Source organism: Miniopterus natalensis, chromosome 13 (genome assembly GCF_054644295.1).
Source record: "Miniopterus natalensis isolate mMinNat1 chromosome 13, mMinNat1.hap1, whole genome shotgun sequence".
Classification (NCBI taxonomy): domain Eukaryota; kingdom Metazoa; phylum Chordata; class Mammalia; order Chiroptera; family Miniopteridae; genus Miniopterus; species Miniopterus natalensis.
This window is the reverse complement of record NC_142093.1, coordinates 53,872,062-53,898,748: the sequence shown is the minus strand read 5'-3', so window position 1 is coordinate 53,898,748 and position 26,687 is coordinate 53,872,062. Positions and strand designations below refer to the sequence as shown.

At 50.9% G+C, this 26,687-nt stretch overlaps 1 protein-coding gene across 1 annotated transcript in view; it reads left to right on the top strand.

The window, feature by feature from the left end:
• The window catches only part of FAM178B (family with sequence similarity 178 member B), an 84,086-nt gene that overhangs the window by 27,533 nt on the left and 29,866 nt on the right, over positions 1–26,687 (top strand). Inside the window, exons 8-11 of the mRNA XM_087823771.1 lie at positions 10,990–11,098; positions 16,364–16,457; positions 16,769–16,945; positions 17,188–17,285. Coding sequence (XP_087679897.1) covers positions 10,990–11,098; positions 16,364–16,457; positions 16,769–16,945; positions 17,188–17,285 — 478 coding nt within the window. The remainder of the gene's footprint in view (positions 1–10,989; positions 11,099–16,363; positions 16,458–16,768; positions 16,946–17,187; positions 17,286–26,687) is intronic.

Below are 26,687 nucleotides of genomic sequence, written 5' to 3'. Positions count from 1 at the left end.
TATAGCTGAGTAGTAGTCCAGTGTGTGGATTTACCGTGGTGTGTTTATCCAGTCACCTGTTGATGAACATTTGGGTGGTTTCAGTTGGAGCCTATTAAAAGAATGCTGCTGTGGACATTCCTGCACATGGCTTTCTGTGGACATATGCTTTTTTTCCCCTTGGGATACCTACCTAAGAGCAGATAGGCTGGGCCATGTTATAAATGCATGTTTTTGTTTTTAAGACATTTTCAAACGATTTTCCCAAGTGGCCACACCGTTTCCCACCAGCAGTGGGGGAGAGTCCTGTTGCTCCACATGCCCCCACCACTTTCTTAATAGGCACACAGCGGTAGCTCACAGTCTGTTCAGTTTGCATTTTCCTAAAGACGGTAATGTTTGCATGAGCTCATTCGCCATCTGGGTATTGTCTTTGGTGAAGTGTCTGTTTAGTATTTTTGTCCATTTTCTTACTGGGTTGTCTTAGTGAATTGTGAGAGTTCTTTATATATTCTAGTTACAGTTATTTGTAAGCTACATGTTTTGCAAGTATTCTCTCCCAATCTGTGGCTTTCCTTTTCGTTTACATGATAGGGTCTTTTGGAGAACACTTTTTATTTTATTTTAATGAAGTATAATTTATTAATATTTTATAGTTTCTTTTTTTATTGCCATATTTAAGAAATATTTGTGGAACATGGGTCACTGAGATTTTTTCCCTGTTCTACAGTTTTTCTAAGTTATAATTTTTATAACTAAAATAAGTTTTATAGCTTATAATTAGCCTTACATTTAGGCCAGGGATCTGTTTCGAGTTAATTTTTGTTTATGGTGTAAAGTAAGGTTAATTGCTTTGCATATGACTATCCAGTTGGTCCAGTACCACTTGTAGAAAAGATTATCCTTTCTGCCTTGAACTACCGTGGCACCTCTGTCAGAAATCAACTGATCACATATGTGTGGGTCTAGTTTTGGACTCTGTTCTGTTTCATTGATTTATATGTCTAAATTTACTTCCACTGTTTTGATTACTATAGCTTTACACATGTGGAGATCAGGTAGCTTAAGTCCTTCAACTTTGTTTTTCAAAGTTATCTTGGCTCTTCTAGGACTTTTGGATTTTCATACAAATTTTATTTTATTTTATTTTATTATTTTTTAAATAATGTCTTTATTGACTTCAGAGAGAGGAAAGGAGAGGGAGGGAGAGATAGAAACATCAATGATGAGAGAGTCATTGATCGGCTGCCTCCAGCATGCCCCCTCCTGGGGATCGGGCCCGAAACCCGGGCATGTGCCCTGACTGGGAATCAAACCCGGGTCACTTGGATCCTAGGTCGATGCTCAACCGCTGAGCCATGCCCAGCTGGGCTTCATACAAATTTTAGAATGAACTTGTCATTTTCTGCCCAGAAAAACCCTCCTTAAGTTTTTATTGGGATTGCACTGAACCTATAGATCAATTTGGGGCAAACTGACATCTTAGCAATATTGTCTGTCTTCCAGTTCATGAGCACAGCATGTCTTCCCATTAATGTGGATTTCTTTCGTTTCTTTCAGCATTTCAGTGTACAGGTCTTGCATTTCTTTTGCTAAATTTATTCCTATGTGTTTTATTCTTGTAGATGCTCCTGTAAATGGAATTGTTTTTTAATTTTATTTTTGGGTTGTTCCTTTCCAGTGTACTGATATACAACTGATTTTTGTATATTGACTTTCTATCCTACAATCTTAATAAACCTCTACTTTGCTGAGAATTTTTATCAGGAACAGGTGTTGGGTTTTGAGATGATTATGTTTTTTCTTGTTTAGTCTCTCAATATGGTGAATTACATTGATTGTTGGATGTTTAGTCATTCTTCCTTGCATTCTGGAGTAAATCCTACTTGGTCATGATGTATTAATTTTTTATGTATTTTTGGATTCAGTTTGCTAAATTGTTAAGAACCCTTACATTTGTGTTCATGAGGGATGTTAGTCTATAGCTTTCTCCTTCTGGTGTTAGCATCAGGGAAATTCTGTCTTCACAGAATGTGTTGAGAAGTATCCCTCTCTTCAATTTTCTGGAAGAGTTTGTGCAGAACTGGCATTGAGTCTTCCTTAAATGTTTAGTAAAAGTAGTAGTGAGGCCATCTGGGCTTTAAGTTTTCTCTGTGGGGAGATTTTTAACTATAAATCTGATTTTATAATAGCTATGTGACTGTTTATATTACTCATATCTAGTTTGTGTCCCTCTCATCTAAGTTGTCGAGTTTGTTGGCATAGATTTGTCGCCATGTCCCCAGCTGGACCAGTGGCTGTGGCCCTTTTCTCATTCCTATTTGCATTTCTCTTGCCCTCTTTTTCCTGGTCAGTCATGTGTCAGGTGTATCAACTTTGTTGATGTTCTCAAGAACCAGCTTTGGGTTTTATTGATTTCCCTTACAGTTTTTCTGTTTTCTGCTCTTATCTTTATTATTTTCTTTCTTCTGCTTGTTTTGGGTTTGATCTGCTCTTTTCCCCCAGTTTTTTGAGGTGGAAACTTAGCTCATACTAACTCATCTTCTTCAAGTTTCCTAAGTTACATAATGGACATGGTAATGTTAGTATCATGTACATTTACATAGTTTATAAATGTATATTTGTTGGAGGTATAAATTAAAATTTTTTAATGGTAGACATGCACATCAAAAAGTTTGGCAACCCGCAAAAGCATTCTTTGATTGGAACCCTAGGCTGATTCATTGGAGATTTTGAACAGAGACATATCTTGGGGACACAGTCTGCATGATTGGTGATAGAGCACAGGATGGGGTGGATGGAGTAGAGACAGAATGTCCAAGAGTCAGCCCTTAGGGATACCCCACAGGGGCACCATCCTGACAAGGTGGAGCTCGGCAGTCGGACTGGCGGAGTTGTCACCTGGCAGCCAGCACAAGCTCTCAGGACTGTCCCTAAGTGAGCAGTAATGACAGAAGTGAAGAGCCTGGTGCACAGTGGGCATTCAAAACACGATCGCTGTTTTCAAAGCAAACATGTACTTTTTTTATGAATTGAGAGATCACTAGATAATCCAAAGGAACTCAGTAGCACCACTGTAAGTGCTGCCTGTCCCTTTTCTTAATTTCTATAGTTCTGCTTTTGCCATTTCTAGGCCAGATGGTTGAGCTGGGTTTTTCTTTTTTTTTCAGATGGCTTTTAAGCAGTCAGAAATCCTTTTGTCTGCATCCAGTGGACACTTTCTGCCCTTCTCTGTCTTTTTTTAAATGTCTTTATTGATTTCAGAGAGAGGAAGGGAGAGGAAGAGAGAGAGAAACATCAATGAGGGAGGAGAGTCATTAATCAGCTGCCTTCTGCACCCCCTCTCCTGGAGATCAAGCTTGCAACCCGGGCATGTACCCTGACTGGGAATCGAACCCTGATCTCCTGGTTCATGGGTTGATGCTCAACCACTAAGCCACACCAGCCGGGCATGGCCTTCACTGTCTTGTTAGGAGCTGCCACACTTCACCTAGTCTGCCTCCCACAGTCAGAACAGCCTCTGAGGGCGTGGTGGGATGCAGCCCATCCAGAGCCTACCAGAAGGCACAGCTCCCCTGGGGCTCCACACAGCCTTGTTAGTGGGCCACATCTCCCGGGCAGTGGCAGTCACAGGGGACATGTGTGGGTGCCTTTCCCTCACTAACTTCCCAGGGCTGCTGCTGCTATCCCCAGGCCCAGAGAAGCGGCTGGGACCCAGGTCTGCCGCCAGCTGCACTCCTTATCCCCACACTGGGACTGTGAGAAGGTTGTATAGACCCAGCCAGGCAGGAAAACGCTTGGAGGACCACCCAGGAGAGCCCATCACCCAGCTCCTTCGGAGCCGTCATTTGCTTGGCACAGCCCCTTTAAAGTCTCCAGTTGGAGTACAACAATAACAGTAATTCAGCTTCATAATTGATCCTCATTTTTAAAATGTATTATTGTCAGTTGTGATAATAAAAGTAGTTTTGTTGAATATAATAGCTAATGTTTCTAGAGAGCTGTGCCAGGCACTGAGCCCAGGGCTTCACCTATCTCATTTAATCACTACGACAGTCCAACAGTAGATAGAACTGTTTTCCCATTTTACAGATAATCAGGGCTGGAAGCCTGGGCTGCACACTCTTTGGGTCATGCACACCGTCTCCTGCATGCTTGACCCAACCCAGGTCCAGCTCACTCTTTCATATTCTCTCTTGGTCTCAGTGCTCCAGCCTTCCTTCCATCTTCCTTCATGCCACAGGGCCTTTGTGTATGCCAGTCCCCTGCCTGACTGCACAACTTCCTTCTTCCAGGAGCCCTCCGTTTTTACCTTCTCAATATCATCTCCTCTGGCTTTCCTCTGTGGCACTCTGCCCTATACCCCATGTCTGGTCCCCCTTCTCTCTACTCTCACATTCCTTTTCCACTCTTTGTGGCTGAGGTCATAATTAATGGTGAAATCTTTGATTAATGTTCTTTTCCATTAGGCTGTGAGCTCCTGGGCACAGGGGCCATGACTTTGCTTGTTTTCGTTTAGCTTTCTTTGGAGTTCCTAGCAGCTACATGAGCCAGGTGCACAGTAGGACTCAGGTAGTACTTGTGGAAGGAGAAGATGAGTCGTGGGGAACATGTGCATTGCCCACTGCGGACATCAGCATCTAGTCCCAGCAGGTCTTCTGACTCTGATCAGTTAGTTGGCTGTGGAACTGTGTGTGCCAGCCAAGCCCTGGACATGCTGTCTTGGCCTCCAAAGTTGAGACACAGGTCCTCTGGACCTGTGAGGACGGCTTGTGTGCTTTACCCAGCTCAGCCAGCATCTGGAAGGCTCGCCTCCTGACCCGCGTTCCGTCCCACCACCTGTACAGCCCGGCAGGGTGGTGCCGCTCTGGTGTGTGGCCACAGTGCAGGTGGGTCAACCCCTGTAGGACACTGGAAGAGTACCTGGCCGGGGTTTATTAAAGCTCCAGGTGACTCTCCTGTGAGCCAGTTGAGAAGGAGCGGGGTTGAGAGGACACTGGCTGAGTGTGGAAACCTCTTGGTGGAGCAGAGAGGGGCCACGCAGTGATGGGTTATCCCACCTCTTTAGCTCAAGACTCAACCCACCTTTCAAAAGAGGGGAGTGACTGTAACTCATGAACACGTTTGTCTGTTAGACCCTGGTCAGAGGGTGTTGGTGTCCCGAGGACTTGGCCTCTAGCCCTCGCAGCATTTAGCTATTGCCGAGCCTCACAAAGCATGGAGGCTGAGTCCTGCCCGGTAGGTGAGTCTGGAATGCAGCCTGGCCGTGGGCATTCAAAACCTCCCAGATGGTTTCAAAAAACAGCAGGGTCTGGGAACCCCTGGGCCACTGTGCAGAGCCAGGGCTGTGGGTGCGTGGGGAGCTGGGCTGCCTTCGCTTCATTTCTCCGCCACCTCACCCCACCCACCCGTTTCCACTGCTGGGACACCTGAGGATGGCCCCTGCTGCTGTGGAGCAAGGGCACATTTTCCCAGCTCAGCATCCCAAACTTGGCCGCCCATTAGAACCGCTTGGGAGTTTTCAAAAATTCCAGAGCCCAAGCCACACCCCAGACTAATTAGCCACAGTCACTGTGGTAGGACACAGGTGGCAGCCATTTCTGAAGCTGCACCCAGAGGGATTCCAAACTGTGCAGACAAGTCTGAGACCCACTGCTGTGTTCTCAGCTGTGTCCTCGGCCCAGAACTGAGCGCACACCCTGGTCCCCACACGCTCCCGTCCCTTAGACGCCGGATTGCGGCCCAAGGTGCTGGGTGTGCAGCCTGTGTCTTCTCCTCTGTTTGTTTTCTTCTTTTAAGAATTCTTTGTTGTTGTTATTGTTATATTTTAGTGCAGTTTTTAGTCTTTCAGAAAAATTAATGGGAAAGTACAGAGAGTTCCCATATGCACGTGCGCACAAACACAGGGTTTCTCCTCTCGGTAACATCTCGCATTAGTGTGGTATCTCTATTGGGATTGATGAGCCATTTATGAAACCTTATTAACTGAAGTTTGTTGCTTAAATTAGGGTTCACCCTTTGTGTTGTATATTCTGTGGATTTTAATAAATGTGTGGTGACATCTCTCCACCATTGGAGTCTCATACAGAACAGTTTTACTGCCCTAAAAATCCCCCATGCCCCACCTCCCCATTCCTCCCTCCCCACCACTGCCCTGCAACCACCGATCTGTTACTGTCTCTATGGTTGGCCTTTTCCAGATGTCATGTAGTTGGAATCATACAATATGTAGCCTGCTCAGAGGCTTCTTTCACATAGTAATAGGCACTGGAGGTTTTCTCATGTCTTTCAATAGCCTGATAGCTTGTTTCTTTCTATTGATCAATAATACTCCACTGTCTATATGAACCAGTGTGTTCATCCATCACCTACTGAAGGACATCTGGTTGCTTCCAAGTTTTGACAAGTATGAATAAAGTTGCTATAAACATTCCTGTGCAGCTTTTTGTGTGGGCACGCATTTTCAGCTCATTTGGGGAAATACCAATGAGCACAATTGTTGGATCATATGGTAAGCCTGCTTAGTTTTGTAAGAAACTGCCAGACTGTATTGGAAAGTGGCTGTACCGTTTGGCATTCCCGCCTGCAATGAATGAAAGTTGTGTCGACCACATCCTCCCCAGTGTTTGATGTCTTCTGTCTTCTTTTATTCAAGAGATCAGGAATATTACAATGTCTCAGGGTCAGAAGTCCAAAGTGAGAGAGAACGTGGTGTGCCATGCATTCAGGGACATCCCTGGGAAGCCCTTTGGTTGAATCTGAATTCATCTCAAACCCTTGCTTTCTAAACTTGGGATGGTGATCTGCTGCTGCCTTCCCTAGTTACACTGAGGGGCCTGCATCCTAACAACGACCCAAGCCTGCACAGTGAGGCGGCAAAGTAAGAAAGTGGGGCCTGGGGTTGAGACGTAATAGCTCGGCCTCTTGCAGCCGTCTTGGACCATGAGGTGACCTTGAGAAGGAGAGGCACGTGCTGAGAATGGCAGAGCAGAATTGGGCACCCAGGATCCTTCAGATCAGTCAGGTCCCTGCACCAGTGTGGCCCACTCACCTCTGGACTTCTTTTTTATCAAAGAGAATTAACATCTAGCTTATTTAAGCCCAAGTGGGGTTTTTGTTTTGCTTTTGGCCTCTTTGTTATTTGCACCTGAACCTAATTCTTGCTGATACGAGTGATTCAGTTGTTTGGCACAATGCAGGTCTGTCCTACACACAACAGGGGCCTGGACTGCTCGACTGTGTTAGGTGACACCAGGTAGTAGTGTGAGTTACAGAGGGCAGAAGAGCGGAGAGGTGGCCTAGGGACGGCATCACCTGCCCTGTACATACCCTGAGGGCCTGAATAAACAGGCCGGGGGCTGACCGGCTGTGGGTGGATGGAGGGTGTGCAGTCCATGTGCGTGGCGGGTGGATACAGGTGTATATGGGGCTGAGTGCAGGCTGGGTGCACAAGGCAGGCAGAGGGGTTGTGGGGGCACCAAGGGGAGGGCCTTGTGTCAGGAGGAGTGAGGAGAAAAGGGAAGGTGAAGAGGCCCACAGGGTGGGTTGCACAGTGGACAAGAAACAGAAGGTTCCGAAAGGTGGCTAGGGCAGGTCTGGAGAAGCAGCCACTGGGGGTGAGAGGCCAAGGACGGAGTGAGTGGGCCAGAGCTTCTCAGGGTCCTGCTAGGCGCCAGTTCTCTGCTGAGAGGCGCCACAGGTGTTGGGAAAACACGGCCCTTTCTAACGATGGGTGGGCAGCCTGCTTCCTTTAAGAACCAGCACCCTCATTAAGGATGGCAGGAGCTCCCCGCTATGCACAGGGACTCACCCTGTAGTCGTGCCAAAGAAATGTGTACATTTTAAAATATGGACTTGATAGGATTTTGCCTTTTCACCACATAATGGATCCCTCTGGTAACATCACTCCCTCCCCACATGACCAGCTGCTGCCTTTGCGCCATCTGCAAGGCACAGATCCCCCACCCTGGGCTCCCTGCTGGACCTGAAGGGAGGAGCTGCACTCTGGCCTTGGTCCCTGCAGCCTCTTCCTTCTGTCTGTGTTGTCACCTGTCTCTCTGGCCACCTTTCTCCCAGGCCAGCCGACCACCTGCTATCATTTGTGCATGTCAGTTTGTCACATGCACTGTTTCCCCACCCACTCAGCTCCAGAAAACAAGGACACACACATGCGTGTGCACGCACACATCTGTCTGTCTGTCTCCCCTTCATCGCTGGACCCCCAGCATTTAGAACAGCAACTGGTGTTCACTCACTGTTTGTGAATAAAAACTTTAAATGACTAAGGCTAAATCAGTGGTATTGAAACAAATTTAAATAAGTTTTAAGTTTAAATAGGAAAGTGCTGAGGGAAGTTAAGTAATTAGAGTTGTGAGGATGAGACACCATTGGTTTCTAAGAGTCCCCTCAATGTGGAGAGTCCCACACTGTGGACTGGGGCTCAGTCTGATGGATTGGTAGCTCCACTGCCTTTAGGGAACAGCCCCCTGCTGAGGCCGATGTGGTGGAGCCTCCCCCGGAGGTTCCTGGGATGTATGGGTTTCCAGTGCACGCATACAGTGCCAGGAGAAAGTGGTGGTATGTGAAGGATCGGCTACTGAGGCACAGATGGAAAAGTCACTCTTATTTTGGGCCTGATTCTTTTCTTCCCCTGCCTTCCTTCGAAGCATCGGTTCCATCCCAGGAGAGCCACCAAAAGGGATGCCGCCAGACCCTCAGCCTCTCAACAGAGCCCAGCTGTGTGGGCTGGTAGTGCTGGCAGAACCATTGGAGGCCGGCCCCCTGGGGAGTCACCTCGGATGACTGCTGTGGGCGTGGAGAATCTGAGGGAGACGGGCTGGCAGCTCCATGCCTGAGTGTCCTTCTGTGTCAGCTCTCCAGAAAACCCTCACCCAGGACCACAGTGCTCAGGAAAAGCTGAGCGCATGGCCTGCTTATAGGCAGCGTTAATTATGGGCTCTCTGGTGCCTGTCGTCAGCCAACTTCCGGGGCTGTGACGAGGACATTTGTCCCAAGGCCCCCAAGCCCAGTTCTCTGAAACTGCTTCTCACACATCCATCTGGGTCACGCTGCACTGTGGAGTAACTACAGATGGGAGCGGGACCGGGGACAATGCCAGGCGCCAAGCTCCAGGCTTTTGAGGCCAGCGCTGCTGTTGGGGGTGGTTAGAGCAGCAGAGCACCTGTGTGGGCCACAGTGGGAAGGGTGTGGGCCCACGCAGCGCCCTTTAGGGTCCACCACCCCTGGCAGGATGTACCGGCCCAGCTGGGCCGCCCAGGGCCTCGCCCTGGCCTGATTGTCTTTCCGTACGTGGCTTCCCCTCCCTGGAAAGATCCTGGGCCGCCCACATGTGCGTGCTGGGTCGTGCACCGTCCCCAGACCCTGGCAAGCAACTCTCCCCGTGGAGTCCACCGTTCTGCAGAGCTCCTCCCAGCGCGCTGCAAAGCGGGCGAAGGGTATCGTTACCGCTCTCTTACTTGTTAAGCTGCCTGAGAGGGAAAAAAAAACAAACAAGGAAAGTTTTTCCTCCTCCAGGAGTCTAATTACTTGTTGGGTGAGCCCGGACCCATATACATTTCCGAAGAGAGAGACACTCGATGCCACCGAAGCAGTGTCCTTGGATGGGACTCAGAGACCCTCTGCCCGCCACTCCACTGGCTGCTGGCTCTGTAGCCAGACTGGACTGTGGCCGACGCTTCTCAATGAGTTTAGGCTGCTTGATTACTTGCCTTGGTGTCTGGACAAGCCTCTCTGTCTTTGTCATTTCTGTTGCTTTGTAGGGTGCTTCCTTTCCTGTTACCTGTGCCTGTTCCTTGCCCTCCTCTCTCGCCAGTTGATTTCCCTTCCTCCGAGCAGGCTCCCTCCTTTTCACCTGCTTTGGGTTTTGCATGAATACACTCTTGCATTAATTTATCTGCCTGGCTCCTCTCCCGCCCAGACTTTGGGCTCCCTGAGGTCAAGTTCTCTACAGAGTCACCTTTATATCCTTAGCACTTGGCATGGCTCCCACACACACGGGGTGAAGGGAGGTGGACCCTTAGGAGGGAGCACTCGCCCTGGATGACCAAGGTTTGAGCACACCCTACCTAATGCACCCCAGCCTGGCTGCCAGGTTCTCGATCGGACATCTCATTCACTGTCAAATTCTGCATTTGTGTTCTGACAGTGCAGCTTCTTTTGTGACTTGTGTTCTGTTTCCCTCTTAGCCGTGCACTACTTGGTCCAGGTTTGTTTAGGATTCCCTCCCTCCCCCTTCCCCTCCCTCCCTGCCTCCTTTCCCCTACCCCTCCCTCCCTCCCTTCTACTTCCTCCACTGTGTCTCAGTGGACATGGGGGGGCATCATGTGCAGAGAGGCCCTGGTAACACTTCATCTTTAAGAAACACTCCCAGCCACACGGTTTTTATTTTTCTGTTCTGTTTCTGAAAATGTCCTTAAATAGTTTCACAAAAGCAAAAGCCCTGAATATGTAAGGTTTTCGCCTTTGTTCATGGGGTCAGACTATCACTCGTGTTTTTGTAAATTGGTCAAGAGAAGATGATCCTCACAGCCTAAGCTTGCTGAGAAAACGCCAGCAGGGATGGTGGGCCTGGGAAACCCAGAATATCACAGCGAGGTGGCCCTCTGTGGCAGAGAGCCTGGGGCTCTGAGTGGGGCGTGTTCTGAGTCTTGCAGTTTTGAAGCCTCTGGATCAGCGGGCTGTCCTCTGGCTCAGCTCTGAGCTGCTCAGTGCCCTGCTGACTGCCTGACAGAGATGGTCAGGGCACCATCACCATGGACCCTTGCACGTCCAGGTGGCCATGGCTCAAAGATCAGAGAATGAAAATCCAGGTTCCCAAAGCTCCAGCGAGTGTCTGAAACCCACTGGGTGTTTGTTTCCCCAGGGGATTCCTGGGCCACAGAACACAGAAACTGGTCCCCTTCAGCCAGGCTCATCTCCTTCAGCCCCTCCCATGGGAGGAGCCACCCTGTCCTCTGCACCCCTTAACCCTGCCTTCCTCTGGCCCGACAGATGAGGACGTGTGGTGCCCCTCGCTGCAAGAGATCACGGAGGCGCTCTTTCGCCTGGGTGCCCACAGCCCTGCTCTGTACCCGGGGGCACCCTCTCAGCACAGTAGCAGGTGAGTCCGGCCCCTTCCCCATGTCCTCTCTTTGCGTTCACCAGGTCCAGGACTCAGTTCAGACCCATCAAAGTGTATATGTTAAATAGGGCCAGGTTTTTCCATACCAATTACACCTCAGTACAAATGCTAAGAAACAAAACAAAGTATTACCCCGCCCAAAACGAAAGATTCTTCTAAAAATATATTCCGGCTGGGAAATACTAGTTTAAAGTATATCCTGTTCTATAAATGTAACGCAGCTAGCCATTCACTGCACAGAGCTACCGGTTTCATTCTTCGTGGAATGATCCTCAGCTCAGTGAGCATTTATAAGCTAGAAGAAGAAAAATTTCTTCTGATTTTTATATAAAATTATGAGCATTTTTTAAGTAAAAAAGAAAAGAAAAAAGACTAAACTTGGCTGTAGCCCACACAGTGAAGCCAGAATCAGGATATTACAGGACAGCCCACATGAATACCTGAGAACCTCTTGTGAACACCAGGCTCCCAGACCTAGCGGTACACAAAGAACCAGGTGTGCGCCTCTTGCTGCTTTGGTTGGCATCTCTTCCTGCCCCTTCCTGACTCAGAGCCCTCGCTGCCCCACCTCTTCCAAGACCTGTCCCAGTCTTTCTCCAGGCCTCTCGTCTGGCTCACACCTAAAATCAACTCATGGCCAGCAGGGCACAGTTGTACACATGATTTCCACAATGTCGGTTTGTTTGTGGGTTACCCTTTGTGCACTGGGCTGGGTGGGTACAGTGATGCTAATTTGCAGAATCATGGCCCCTGCCCTCTAGGAACAGAACCATACAATATGCATCAGTCAGATGGACGGTGACTAGACCTGGATTGTAAAAGCTGTATATCTCTTGAGCTTGTCCTACAGGTTATGGCACATGTAACCTCTTTCTGGAGAATTCTTTCAGAAGTTGGTTTGAGATATAACATTTAGAGTATTTAGAACCCTGAACGGTCTGTTACATGGGAATCTCGCTCCAGCAGACAGTCCATCGTCCCAGAAGGTTCCTGGCCCCCTTCCTTTGCTGTGGGGAAAGCCCAAGTTTTCTAAAGAACCTGTTCCACAACTGTGTTTCATAATCGTCTGCCAACCAAACCACACCAGCTCTGCTGTAACTGCCCCAAGTCTGCGCCGCCTGCAATTCCAGCCCCCCCCCCCACCTTGTAGCTGCGTAGCTGGTGTGATAAGCCTCTTTCCCAGCACAGAGCTGCAATCACACCACCAGCTAGGATGACTCAGGAGAGAATTACACTCAGAAAACAAATGCACGTCGGAAGTAGGGTGGGGGTGCTATGGATTTTGGAAGAGCCCCTTCCAGCTGTTCTGATGAGCACTTGGTGTCCGCTTGGAAAGTGGGAGGTGGTTCTGGAGACCTATAACCACTCAGTCCACTCTGCACTCTGCAGAGCCACTGCCCTCGCCACTCCCTTCTCTGTGGCTTCCTGCCACTGATGCCTCAGGACAAATCCAACTTGCCTGGAGGCCACAGGAGGCAAACAGGTGGGCCCTGGAACATGTCATCTCAGATATCTGGGAACACCCCCAGCATGCAGGCTTCAGCTTTGCCAGGTGCAGTTAGCCCTGCACAGGAGGCAGGCAGAGCCACGTCATCCTCAGGCCAGGCCCAGAGCACCACTAGAGCTGCTCAGCGACAGCTCTGCCTCTTTCCTTGGGCCCCACACCTTGGGCTTTCACTTGACACCATTTCCCAAGAGGATTTAGAACTGGCCCCGAGGAGCAGGCAATGGCTACAGGAGTAATCTCCCTGTTACAACGCTGTAAGAGCAGGGTGGGACCACTGCCAGATCACCAGGCCTGGGAAGGTTTATCTGCTTGGGCACAGCTTCTTTTAGAGAAGCAGACAGGTCCTGGACACCGCTCCTGTGACCTCCGTTGCGGGGCAGCAGTGGCAAAGATGCTCAGGTGTGTTTCGTGGCTGGCTGGCTGGCAACTGAGCTTAGGGAAGCTCTGGGAGTCATAAGGTGGAAAGATGACATGTCTAGGGTGTGCAGGAAGCAGGTTCCAGCGTCTCCTCCACGAAGGGTGTGCCTTCCTTCATGGATACATGGGCCACAAGAGCAACTGCGGGGCTGGCTGCCTTCTCCCCACCACCCTCCTCTTCTTCCTGACTGGGCTCAGAGCAGGCTCGTCCTGTGCCAGCTGGGTCCACCTCAGTCACACCTCTTCTCTGTCGACTTCCAGGGATGCCCCATCTAGGACAGAACAGATGCTCTGGGTCTCCTGCGGGGCATCCACAGAACCTCATGATGGCCAAGGCTGGAAACACGGGCCGAGCAGTCTCTGCGAGTGGCCCTGTGACTTGGCTGCCTTTCCTGTTGCTATGAGAAATTCAGGTCTTCCACCATCTGTTCTTAATCTCAGATTTTCTTAAACCCATCACCATCTTATGGAGAGCTTTGAGATTTCCTTTCAGAAAGACACAGCCCTTCTGTAGTGGACTGATGTCCGCCTGTTGCACATAGAGTAGCCCTCTGCCAGAGATGAGGCTGGGGCGGGAGAAGTCAGGAAGATGTTGGGGTGGGGGGAGCAAAGGAGTTGGGACTGGAGTGTGAACACCAAACGAGACTCCAGCACTCTCAGAGGGCTTTGCCACATGACTACTAGTCCTACCTGGGAAGAGAGAAGGGCTGCTACTGATCACAAAACCCAGCTGCAGAGCCCTGGTCAGATACACAGGCCTGGCCTCTGAAGAGCAGCAGGCCTGGTGCCACTGCCTGGGGCTGGAAGCCTTCCTCCACTGGGGCCTCTGAAAGGGTAAGTTGGTGCAGAGGCCAAGCAGAGTGACTAAATGGCAATCCAGTGAAAGGGCGCCCTGTTGGTCACTTGCCCTCTTGGGATAGTGTGATTCTATCCAGGTAAAAGTTACCTCTCCCTCCCTTTCCATGAGCTTATAGCGATTCCTCAGCACCTAGGAGCAGAGATGACAGGCCGGGCTTGGCTCAGTGAGGCAGACCTCAGGGAGCACCCTGCCAGCAGCCTGCGTGTGGGGCCTCTGACCGACTCAGAGCAGCTCTTGGTGGTGGTGGTGGTGGTGCCCATCCACTTCTTTACCCTCCTTCTGCTGAGAATGTTGGAGCTCCTTACAGTTAGTAACTAATTTTTTCAACCCTTGGGAAAATAAATACAGAAACTGAGTGATGGGCACCTCTTAAGATTACTCAGTGAAGGTAGAACAGTCATTGTGACCCAGACTCCAGCTCCTGGTGCTGCTCGCGGGGCTTTGAGGCCTGACCTAGCCAGTCAAGGACCAGGAGGGCCGAGGACAGGGGCTCAGGAGCATCACAGATGAGGCTGCTTTGCTCATGGAGTCACATTGGCTCACTCCTACCTGCCGAGTGCAGGAGGGGAGTAGGGTTGCTAGGCCAGGAATTGCTGTGCTCCATGGCCTCCTGCTGCAAGCGGTGGTAGAGGCCCCGGATCAGCTGGTGCTGCATCCCAGAATAGCAGTCCCAGACGCCAACGGTTCAGTCAAGTGGCTCCTCAGGGCAGGGAATGGAGGACCCTGCTATATTGTCCGCTGGTCCCCAGGAGAGGTGGCCCAGGGAAACATTGGAGTGTCCCAGAGGCTGTCCCCTCTCCACTTGGGGGGCTGGCATTCCCTCCCAAGGATGAGTAGGCTCTGTCACAGCCGCACTTCCCCTCGCCAGCGGGGAGAAGACGTCACCATCTCTGCACTCCACCTTGTTCTGCACTCCACCTCCCCTGGGCAGCACCAAACTGTTTGCAAGCCCACTGCTCTCTGACAGAGGCCCCAGCCCACTCTGATGCCCCACCCTCTGGGAAATCTGAAAGCACCTCCCCCATGTTTGCCTACCCTGGGCCTGCTCACAGGAGCTACTCCCCTTGGACTGGCACAGCCCACATGCGCCCAGACCTAAGTGCCAGCCTCACCCATCCCCTGGCTCTAATGAACACTAAGATCTGGAAGAACGGCAGACCCAGCCTTTGCCCTGTGCCCCCAACTTTGATTGTTGGCACCGACTTCCCTAGTTCCTTTCCCTCTGAGAAGCCACACGAGTGCCACGTAAAGAAGAGCAAAGACCTTTCCCTGGAGTGTGCGGGATGGCAGTGGCCAGTGTTGTCGGCAGTGCTGCTGGCATTATCGGCGTCTTCATTTATCCAGAGCCCGCTGCTAGCAGGACTCCGGGCTAGTCAACAAGAGTGAAACAGTGGATGAGACACAAAGGGAGCCTTTTCATAAACTCACCTCACTTACTTGAAATCAACAATATACATTTGGCCACACAGGATCCCTGAGGGCAGGCGTCCTGCTCAGTCCTCTATCCAGTGAGCTTGTCCTGCGGAGCCTGTGCAGAGGGCGGTGCGGCCTGCTGTCTCTGGGAGTGTCCTGCCACCCTGAGTGTGACTCCAGTCTTCAAGGGTTTTTTATATGACCCTAGCCTCTAACTTCATCTGGACTCCACCAGGTCTGTTCCCTCACTCGGGAACAGGGCCTGTACTGGGCTTGTCAGTACAAGGCGTGTTAGTGTGACGCCTGTAAAGGTTTTCAAGGGTCGTCATGCTCTGATTTTCACCTGACTTACTGACTTCGGGTACTTTTGGGGCATTCACTGCACCTGGCTGGACAGAAAACTCCTTTGAGGAAGACTGTTTGGGATAATGGGCTATGGTTTTCTGGTTTCCAAGTCCCTGAAAACTGCCACTGGAGGGGACTGACCAGAATGGTAGCTGTCATGCTGGCCCGGTGTGGCTAAGAGTGATCAGCAATGTGGTGGGATGTCACCTCCAAGGTTAGGTGTGAAAGGCTGCAGCTTCTGTCCCAGGCATATCTCCCCCCTACCCCCCGCCCCGTCACTCGCTTTAGGGCAAGTAAGGTGCCATGTCAAGGAGCCCTGTGGAGAGGTAAGGAGCTGAAGCCTGCTGACTGTGTGAGTGAGCTTGGGAGTAGCTCCCCTTGCCCAGCCAAGCCTGAGACAGCAGCCCCATCCCCCAACATCTTGGGGACAACCTCCTAAGAGACCCTGAGCCAGAACCCTGAGTTGAGTTGCTCCTGCATTCCTGAACCTCAGAGGCTGTGTGAGAGAATAATGCTGTTTTCAAGACTCTGCTTTTGGGGGTAATTTGTTACACAGCAGGAGAGACCAGCACACATGGGGCCCAGGCTGAGTGGATCATCCTGGGCTTGCGCTCTTGAGCGAGTACGGGCCCCCTCTCTGCCTCGGTTCTCCCCTGGTGCCCATGCCTCCTATTTCCTTCCCTTTGTTTCTGCCTTGCCTTAGAGTGCTTCAAAGTGAGGCTTCCCGGAGCTGGCGTGAGCAGCAGGACGCCCCCCAGGAGACCGCCTTGGACATCAACCTGAGCTATATCTATAAGGTGAGTTAAATGGCTCTCTCTGCTCACAGTCCAGACCTGTTCAGCCAGGTAGCTCAGTGAGTTCCATGTAGCACCGACTGTGCTCAGCACCACGCAGGCATTATATGGCCTGTCAGCACTGACACCGGAACGCTCACGCTCTCCACGCCATCACCAGCCACCTGAGGACCCCATGGGGTCTGGCCTCTGGCCTCCCTGCTTATCTCAGCTCCTACCCAGCATGGCCAAGGGGCTCACAGTGCTCACCCCTGCTGCCTACCCTGTCTCCCAGGAAGACTACCACTGCCCTCGTGTTTTCTCTTGCTCTCCAGTTCCTGACACTATGTGCCCAAGCACAGCCAGAGGCCACCACTGATGGAAACCTCTTGGACCTGATAGAGCTGCTGTGCAGAGCTGGCCTGGACATGAGGCTACGCCTGCTGCCCAACACCGACCTCCAGCAGCTCCTGCTGCTGCTCCTCGAGAACATCCAGGAATGGCCAGGGAAGGTACACTGAGCCCTGGGCCCAACCCCAGCCCCACCTCCTCTAGAAGGTCCCGAGTTACCCTTAGCATACCCTGGATGGGGACAGCACTGCTCCAAGGTCATGAGGTCATTGGAATGCCAGGGAACATCCCTCCTGTCCCTGGCTTCTATGACTGGCCCTCTTACCCTCCGAGTGGGCTGGTGGAGAGTCAAGGTGGAAGGGAGCCCCTCCCTCACCTACCATGGTGCTGGCTTTCCCCACAGCTCCAGCAGCTGTGCTGTGCCCTGAGCTTGGTGTCAGATCACCACCACAATCTGCTGGCCGTTGTGCAGTTCTTCCCGGACGTGACCTCCCGGAGCAGGTGGGTGCTTCTCTACCTCTGCCTCCTCCCTCTGACACTCATCCCGCCCCTGTGACAGGTGGGGCATGGGGATCCAGAACCATCCCCATCAGTCTCAACAAACCTCCCACACTCAACGTTCTCTAAAACCCAGGAGAAAACTAAAAATATAACTCACTAATGAGTTCATTACAAACAAAAAAAAGCCTAATTTTCTTACCATGATTTTATTAGCAAAACAATTGTCTTGCACAATTAGCTTGTGACTGTGGCGTCCCTGCCCACTTTTCTTTGCCACTGCCTTGACTTTCTACACAGCGTTTATCTCTGCTCGAAAAGATCTTACTACTTGTTTCTTTGCTTATGGCTGCCTCTCCTTCAGATTCACAGGAAGGAGATTGAGCCCCCATCTTAGGACTAGAGTTGGGCTCAGCATGATCAAACCCAGCTGGGCCCAGGGGACATGAGCCTGAATTAAAACTCCCAGCTGTCCCTAGTGGTTAGAGCATCAGCCTGTGGACTGAAGGGTCCCAGGTTCGGTACTTCAGTTGCAGGCTCCATCCCCGGCCTGGGTCTGGGCACATATGGAAAGCAACCAGTCGATGTGTCTCTCTCACACCGATGTTTCTCTCTATCTCCCCCTTCCACTCTCTCTGAAAAGCAATGGGAAAAATATCCTCAGGTGAGGATGGAAAAATAAATAAAAATAAATAAAACTCCAAGCTGCCCCTAGAAGCCACTCTGGGGAAGGAGCTACAGGGGGCCAGTGCCAGGAGCTGCAAGGAGGTACCTTGAAGGCTGGGGGTCTTCCTGAGGTGGGCCCCCGGACAGGCCTGGTTGGAAGAGTGGGAAGGGGTGTCATTCTAGGTGGGAGGAGCTGTAAATTGGGTCAGCCAGGAGAGGAGAGGAGCTGGAGAGTGGTCTGCTCAGGGAAGATCAGAAAATCCCCAAAGACTGTGGCCTAAAGTGGGAGAAGGAAGGAGAGAGGCGAGATGGAGGCCAGGTCCAGCGGATGGGGGCATATCTCCCTGTGGGTTGAGTTTGTTCACCTCCTTCCACAGTGTGCAGGTGCTATTCTCTACAGTCCTGAAAGGGAAGTTTTTGCTCTAAGTTTGAAAGAACTGGGCTATACACACATATACATACCCCTGTATACATGCAGATGCATACACATCATGAAGGATATTCCTTTCCATAACTGCACAGTGTTCCCTAGTGTATGTACGTACAGTCAGGCCCCCAACTCAGGACCCTTGTCCACTGACTATCCATGCGTACGACCTTTGCACATTCATGCAGATATTTGTATAGGATAAATTCCTTGTAGTATTTGAAATTGTAGTCCTAATGTAGGCACGTTTAAAATTTGGATTCCAAAAAAAACTGTGCCAATGACTAATACCACTAAATGGATGTGAAAATGCCTGTTTCTCCACATTGTCATTGATACTGTGTGTTCTCAGTTTTGTCTTTAAGTTTTCGTCAATCTGGTAAGTGAAAAATGCCATCCTTGGTTCTAATTTTTATTTCCCTGATTGCCAGTGAAATTGAGAATTTTCTCATGTGTTTATTAGCCTTTTGTGTTTCTTTTATTGTAAATTATCGTTGCTATTTCTTGCCCATTTTTCCATCTGGTCATTTATCTTTCTCTTATATTGATTCATATATTGCTCATTGTGTGTTTCAGAAACACTGCACTTTCTCCTAAGGCTATAAATTCCCCTTTTTAAACCTTTGTGCATGATTATCTTTCAGTGAACTGAATTTTTTTTTCTTTTTTAAATAAACTTTTTATTTGAGAATAGATTTAGATTTACAGAAAAGTTGACTGGATAGCACAGAGAAATGATTGTAATAGAATCTTTCTATCCTGAATAGGAAGGCCTTCCTGCCCTAAGACTCATAAAAATACTGTGTTCTATTTTCTTTCACTACTGATATAATTCTGTTTCTATTGGCTCTTAATCCCATCTGGACTCTGTTTTTTATAAGTATGAGGCAGGGATCTAATTTGTATTTTTTCCACCCCCAAAGAGCCAGTAGACTCAATACCAATTTTTTTGTCTCACCTTCATCATATTCTAAAACAAGGCGTCATTCATCCGTTAGCAGCACGAAGCTCTTATTCCAGGATCCAGTGTCTTTTGCAGTGCCTCTCTGTAGTCCCAGGCCCTTGGTTAGTGCCCCTTAAATGCCAGGAATGAATAAAATGAGCAGCCTCCCTTGCCTTCAGACACATCAACCAGGGCCACACCTCCTGCCAAGTGCTCCACCAGGAAGGAGGCTCACCATCTGGACTGGTGTTACTTATTCACTTACTTAGATATTTTATTGTATTTCTTTCTCTAAAAACATAAAGTGTTTAAATAGAACAGAGTTCAAAAGACATCAAGGGGTATGTGTTGAAACTGTGCCTACGCCACCTCACCTATTGTACCTGTGCGCGTGCGCTTCCCACCCTTCTTTTCACTTCGAGGCCTGTTTTCAGTCGTCCCAGGTAGGATCAGAAAGCTGCTCATGCTCTTTACAGCCACACTGTGCTCGCTGTGGCCTTTAGCTGCCCACCCCGCTCCTACCCCCACCCCCTCCCCCTCTGGTGGCGGTGTCCTGCCTTTGCTGGACCCAGTGTCCAGACCGAGCCCAGGAAGGAAGGCATATCATTGTACCGTGGGCTGTCACCTTCTTAGTCTACCCACTGGCTAAGCACTAAGCTTGAACAGTGATGTGGCAGGCCTCCCCACCCGCCTTGTTGACCAAGACTTTAAGGGATGCGGTATAGGTTGAAGGCAAAGTTGAGCTTAACCATGAAAAATGGAAAAATACTAGAGAAAAGTGCCTGAAGGGGAGGTTCTTGGAGGAAAGTCTGTCTGGGTACCATGGCCCCTCCGGGGTGGCTCTGGCCTCCAGCTTCTGTCCAGGCCCAGCACGTGTTCCCAGCAGGCCTCTGCCGCCACAACCAGGAACCCTGTTGGGAGGAAGATGAGCTGAGGGCTGCTTTTGCCCCCCCCTAAAATTTGATGGGCTTCCTCACGCACCCTACATCACCACCTTGAATGCTCATTAAATATCTCCTGCGTGTTGCTTCACGGGGGCCCTCAGAGCAGAGGGGAGGGTGTCACCATTTGCCTGGTCAGATGGCAGAGCAGACCAAGGCTTCCTTAAACATCACAAAACTGGCCCTGACGATGACAGGAGCTCTTTGCCCAGTGTCGGCAAGATATGCAGAAGCAGGCCGCTCCTCCTTTGTTCATGGTGTGCATGTCTCTGCCATCGCTCTGGAGAGCAGCTTGGCCAAATCAAGCAAATGACTTTAAAGTGTAATGGGCTCCATGCACCCATGTTCCATCTCAACAGACATTCACTATGGCCTTGGTGATTCCTTTCATCCTTACCTGCTCTCCTACCCTTCCTGCCCCAGATCATTGGGAAACAGATCCCAGATCATTTTATTTCAGTAGGTATCTCAAAAAGTGAAGGCCCTGGAGTTTTTTTGTGGGGTTTTGTGTGTTTTTTTTAAAAACACTAGTTATCACACCTAGGACATTTAGCAGTAAAAGAACTACCACAAAAAATTTGAATCATTTCCTGTCCAAGAATCCCCCAGGGAAGAGCATTCTAAGATGGCCCCTGCCCAGTGCTCTGCCCCTCACTGTCCCCGGTACACACTGGGGACTTGTGTCTTGATGTCCCCTCTTTCCAGCACACTCCCCTTCCCCCACATTGGCAGGAGACTCACACTTTCACATCATTGTGTTCTCTGCCCAAACGTCACCTCCTTGGAGAGACCTCAGTTGATCATCCTCTCCAAATTAGCTCCCTCCTCAGGGCTTCCAGAACTTTCCTTTTCTTTGTTTTTCTTCCTGACTTAGCATCAAATATCAATGGTCCTGGCATTTACTGTGTGTCATCTGCCCCTGTCCCACTGGAATGCAAGCTCCCTGCAGGCATGTCCTCAGTGCCTGGAACAGTGACTAGAAGAGCCCCCGGGTGCTCACTGAATATTTGATGAATAAATAAGGGCCAACCTTTGGCTCTCTCCTTATCTCTGCTTCTGTGAGAGCGATACATTCAGTTTTGGCTTTTTTTTTTTTTTTTTTTAGGGAGGGGAGACAGTTGTTCCCAGGCATTGGGCATCCTTCCCGTGTTGGGGGAAATTCCTCCTTGTGCCTCCCTCTACACAGAAGCCAAGGGCCAGATAGTCCTTTGTCACCTCCTAGGAACTAGAGCTGGCACACCAGGCAGATAGATGCTCCTGAGGGAAGGAGCCCCGACAGCAGCCTTCCCCACTCTTCCTAGGCAGGGACCTTGCCCTCTCACTGCTGCCCTGTGTCCCTGGGCTCCTGACTGGTTTTCGATCTCAGGTCTTCATCTCCCTTGAATTCCAGAGCTCCCCAGCATCCTCTCAACATAGTCCCTTTCTGTCTGAAGCAGCGGGATTCTGACCGCCCAGGGGGAGCTGGCTGATGAAGCAGACATCAGGTGGCCGTGGAAGAGAGCAGCCTCAAAGTCATCACGTCTTTGTGTGCTGGGTACAAGAGTGGTGACACGGCCAGGAGGGCCATAGCTTTCTCCAAGGCCACCTTGTTCCCTCCATGTCCCACGTTGCCAGGATGTCCCTCCTGACCCCTCCTCCCATATTCAGGATCCCAGTGGTCCAAGCTCTCCCAGAATCTTTCTTCTGCAGTCACCCCTTCTTGCTCCTGTACCTTTAGCTTTTTACTCTCTACTGGCTCTTTCTCCTCAGCAAATAATTGCCCTCTTGAATCTCCTACCTTAGAACAATTCCATCTCCACCCACCGTTCCCTCCACCTCCTGCTGCACCTCCAAACTTTCCATCCCCCAGTTTCCTCTTGCTCCTTCTCTGAACCCTAGACACATGCTGGATTCCTCAGAGCTCAGAGTGTTATAGGGAGTTCTCACCTGAGAAGACAGACATTCAGAACATTCTAGAAGGAGGCAGCCAAGGTTTAAAAAACCCCTCAATGTTTCAGAATTTGGAGGAACAAGACACAAAGATGAAGGTCATGTCTAGGGGTGAGGGGGCCATGGCTGGAGCTGGGAGGCGGCCAGCACAGGAAGAGCAGGTCGCGAAGCCAGGAGTGGGCGGGGTGGTGGCTGGAAAGGATCCGGCTACTTTGATGAGTGTGTGCAGGGAGGCAGTAGGAATGACTTAAGGAGCCAGAAGTGGAGAGGACCACCTTGCCTGGCACCAGCCACTCCACCTCAGCTCTGCCACCCGTGACCTAATGGCTTTTTCTCGTGAACAGTGTGTCCTCCCCCTCCCTGGTTTCCTGCACCATTCTTCCCATCTCCCTCCCCCTCTGCGCCCCTCCTCAGTGGCCATCATTGACTGCCCATCCTCCACTACCCCTTGAGCCTGCTGTGCCTCGGGATTCTGTCCCAGGCCCTTTTCTCTGTCACTGGGCACAGTCTCAGGGCACCTTCTGGGCCGGGTACTGTGCTGCTCTGTCCATACTGCCCCACGAGGTGCTCTGGCCATTGGGGAACTCCAGTGCCCCTACCAGCTGCTGGAGTGTTGTTGCCTTACCAGCCCACCCCAGGAGTTGGCTTTCCTCAAGGTTGTGCGCCTTCCTAGGGAGCAGCCAAGTGACAGGGGTACAAAGGCCCTGCCCCGGGATGTCTCTGAAGGACCTCGCCAGCCCCAGAGCTCCCTGCGGGGTCAGCTTTGCTGTGAGTGCATTGGGCTTGGCTTTCCCCTTGGCCCAGACCTGCTTCCTTCACTCCCCTCCGGGGGTGATCCTGCACCCGAGACCCCCCCCCCCATCTCATCCACATCATGGCTCCGACTCCTGCTCCATGCTGGGGCTCCCAAGGCAATGCCTGTAGCCAGACGTTTCATCTCAGCACCAGATCTGTGTGGGCAGGTATTTCCAGTGTGAAGCAAAAGTCACCAGCTTCCAAGGAAGGCCACCTCCCCCAGTTGTCCATGGCCCCATGGTGGCATTAGCACCTGCCCACTACCTGAAGCCTGGGAGTGTGTGGGCACCTTCTGTCCCCTCGGGCTTCCCCATTCCCACAGTACTCATCTCTCCTTGTCATCCTACCGGGCCTACCCCTGTCCCAGCTCTTACTACCACGCCCTGGGCTTCCACCAGGGAATTGGAGCTGTCTCCTTCCAGGCTCTCTCCCTTCTAACCAACCCCCCGCACAAACACTGTCCGGCAGTGTGACCTTCCTTCAAACACACATCCGGCCATGTCACTCCTGGGCTTAAAATCCCTTAGGCTTTTGTTCTCAGGATGAAGTTAAACAGCCCAGACTCACATATGAGGGCCTCTGGCCTCTCCCTGTTCTACCCTCTCCCCTCTTCCAGCTCCCATCCCCCACAGGCTGCCATGCTCCAGGCAGATCCTAAATCTGCTGCCACCAAAACCATGAGCATTTGTCCCTGTTCTTCTTTTTTTATTATTTTTATTTTTTAATCCTCACCTGAGGATATTTTTTCCAGAGACAGTGGAAGGGAGGGAGGGAGAGGGAGAGAGAGAAACATGGATGTGAGAGAGACACCTCGATTGGTTGCCTCCTGCAGGTACCCCAACCAGCGCCGGGGATCGAATCTGCAACCGAGGTACGTGCCCTTGGCAGGAATCGAACCTGGGACCCTTCAGTCTGAGGGCCGACACTCTAACCAATGAGCCAAACTGGCTATGGCTATTTTAATTTTTTAAAATTGATTTTAAAGAAAGAGGAAGGGCAGAGAGAGAGAAACATCGATTTGCTATTCCATCTATCTATACTTTCATTGGTTGATTCTTGCATGTGCCCTGACTGGGGATCGAACCCACAACCCTGGCATATCAAGTCGCTGTTCCAACCAACTGAGCCACATGGCCAGGGTTGTCCTCTCTTCTTAGAGAAACCTCTTCCCCCTCTCCTCCTTCCCTTTGTCTGATAAACTTTTCCTCACCCTCAAGACTAGCTCAGAGCAAGGCATCTCTTCCCAGAAGCCTCCTGCCACAGCCCCTGGTTGCTGGCACCCTTTGCAGACCCCCTGGGCTGGAGCATCTTCTCAAGGGGGGAGAGTGACCTTGCTTTCTGGTCCTTGGAGCCTGGCGAGGAGGGGCTCAGTGAGCATGCTGGTGGAGCAGTTGCTTCTGGAGGGCAGAATTCAAAAAGCATAGACAGAGAGGTGATTTTTTAGTAACAGACTCCAAAAACAAAGATGGCTCAGGTGGGCTAGGAGACCTTCGATAAGACTGACTATGGATTGCAAATGAGCCAGTGAGGGAAATGGCGGGAGGTAGCTGAAGGCTGCAGGATCTCAGATTTTGAAAGATGGGAGATGAGAGAAAGGGTTCAAAAGCGAGGCAAATAGACAGCATGGACCAGTGATAATACTGTGGGGAAAACTAAGGCCCGTCGGAGCGGCGCGCAGTTATTTTGCAACAAGGAGCACTGTTTGGGTTGACAGTGAAATGTTAACACTGCTGGAGAGAGAACACTACAGATTTCTTCCTTTGCGTCCGTCTTTGTCCAGGAGCATAATGTTTCACCTGGACTCAAGTGTTGATGGAAGGGACTTGACGCCTAAGGTGGTGGAGGAGACTGTACGACAGTATCTGGCTGTGCAGAATGAGGTGAAGTCCTCCAGTGGAGGGGTGTCCTTGTCAGTCCTGGGAGGTGTGCAGATGGGGTGCCCTGGGGTAGGAGAGCTTCTGGGAGCTGGTGAGGGGAACTGCAGAAGGAGCTTTCCTCCCTCAGCGCAGTTCCCTGGAGGTGGCCTTGTGAGCGCATAGCAGAAGGAAGCGCTGCTGTCCAGGATTCCTAGGGACGAATATCAGACTAGCTGCATTTCTTTTCTGACACGACAGCCAGAAAGTACTCTGGGGTCCTTCTAGGTTTATCCAGGGCATTGGATAGAGACTGTCATTGGACAAGGTGGACAACGTTAAGGAAATGTGGGCTGAGTGATGTGAAACTAGATGGGCTCATCATCAAAAGGTACTGCTGGCCATAAGAGTCTCCCTGGGACCGGCCTCTGGCCACCAGGGTTCTGTCTTCACCAACAGCTTGACCAGGGCAGAGCCAGCTTCTCAATGAGGCCATTAGTGGAACAATAGTCCGATTCACACATGACATGAATACAACTGACAGCAAACTGAAGATCCCAGAAGATCCCAACAGACCATAATGACGGGCTGGGTAGAAAAGAGAGACCCAGCTGCACAATTAAGCACAAGATGTAGGAAATGGGATTTGACAGCAGGACTTGTGAAAAAGACTTTGGGTTCAATCCGTTAACTGCACAGTGTCGCTGGGCCTCTGAAAATGAACACCAGCCTCAGCTCTGAGCACCTCCCCGACCTGAATGCTTTGCAACCCTCAGCGGCATTCAGAGGACCCAATCCAGGATAGCAGAGGAGAGAAGACTGTAGCCGGAGTGCCACAAGCAGGGTAGCCAGGAAACACTGAAGCTTCCGTGGGGCATGTGGAGGGCAGACTCAAGTGGACGACTAGGCAGATGTTAGAGGAGGTGACTGTTAAGGTGTTTTCTAAGCCTGAGGTTATAATACCAAAAATGAGGAGGGAGGGAGGGAGGGAGGGAGGGAGGGAGGGAGGGAGGGAGGGAGGGAGGGAGGGAGGGAGGTGTCTCAGACTGTCCACATGAACTTTATTTACTAAATAGCAGTAACCTTTTTACTTAGTTATAATATGCATCAGGAAATGACACAGCCGGGGTGGACACGCAGTGCACTTTACAAAGGGGACCATCTTTGTAACCACCACTACATCACAGGAGAGATGTTACCTGCTCCCCAGAAGCCCCCAGGCCTCTCCCAGGCATTCCCTCTGCAAAGAAATCCCTTCCCCGACTCCCATCGCACAGATTGGCCCTGCGTGGTTTGAACAAGTACAGAAACGGAATCAGGCAGAGTTCTCCCTCATGTCTGCTGCCCCAGAGGAGCATCTGCACTTGGTGGATTTCATCCACATTGAAGAGGGTAGATCCTTTGCATTGCCACATGGAGGTGGTTTGATGATCAGGTCTGTGGCTATCTGTACCCTGCCGTCTCTTTCTGTACCCGCTGTGTGCCCACATTCGACAGTGCCTCATGCCATGTGTGGAAGACTGCAGACCACGGAGGCGGTGGCCTTCGTCTCTTAGCCCAGGCCCTGGTTCTTTCTGCCTGGGCAGCATGTGCTTGTGCACAGGATGGAGACTCCAAGTGGAGGGCTGAGGGCAGGTGGGTGAGAGGCAGCAGAGACATGAGAGGCAGCCCAAGAGGCAAACTCGGCAGCCGCCCTGAGGCAGGGTGTTGGGTGGCATTTCCCCAGCGGAACAGGCCACTGTTGTTGCTTCCTGAGCTGCCCTAGAGACATGGAAAAGGTGGCTCACGCCTTTGGCCAGATGCCTGCAGGCCTTTTAGGGTAGTTGAACCTTGGCAGGGCCTCCAAAGGAG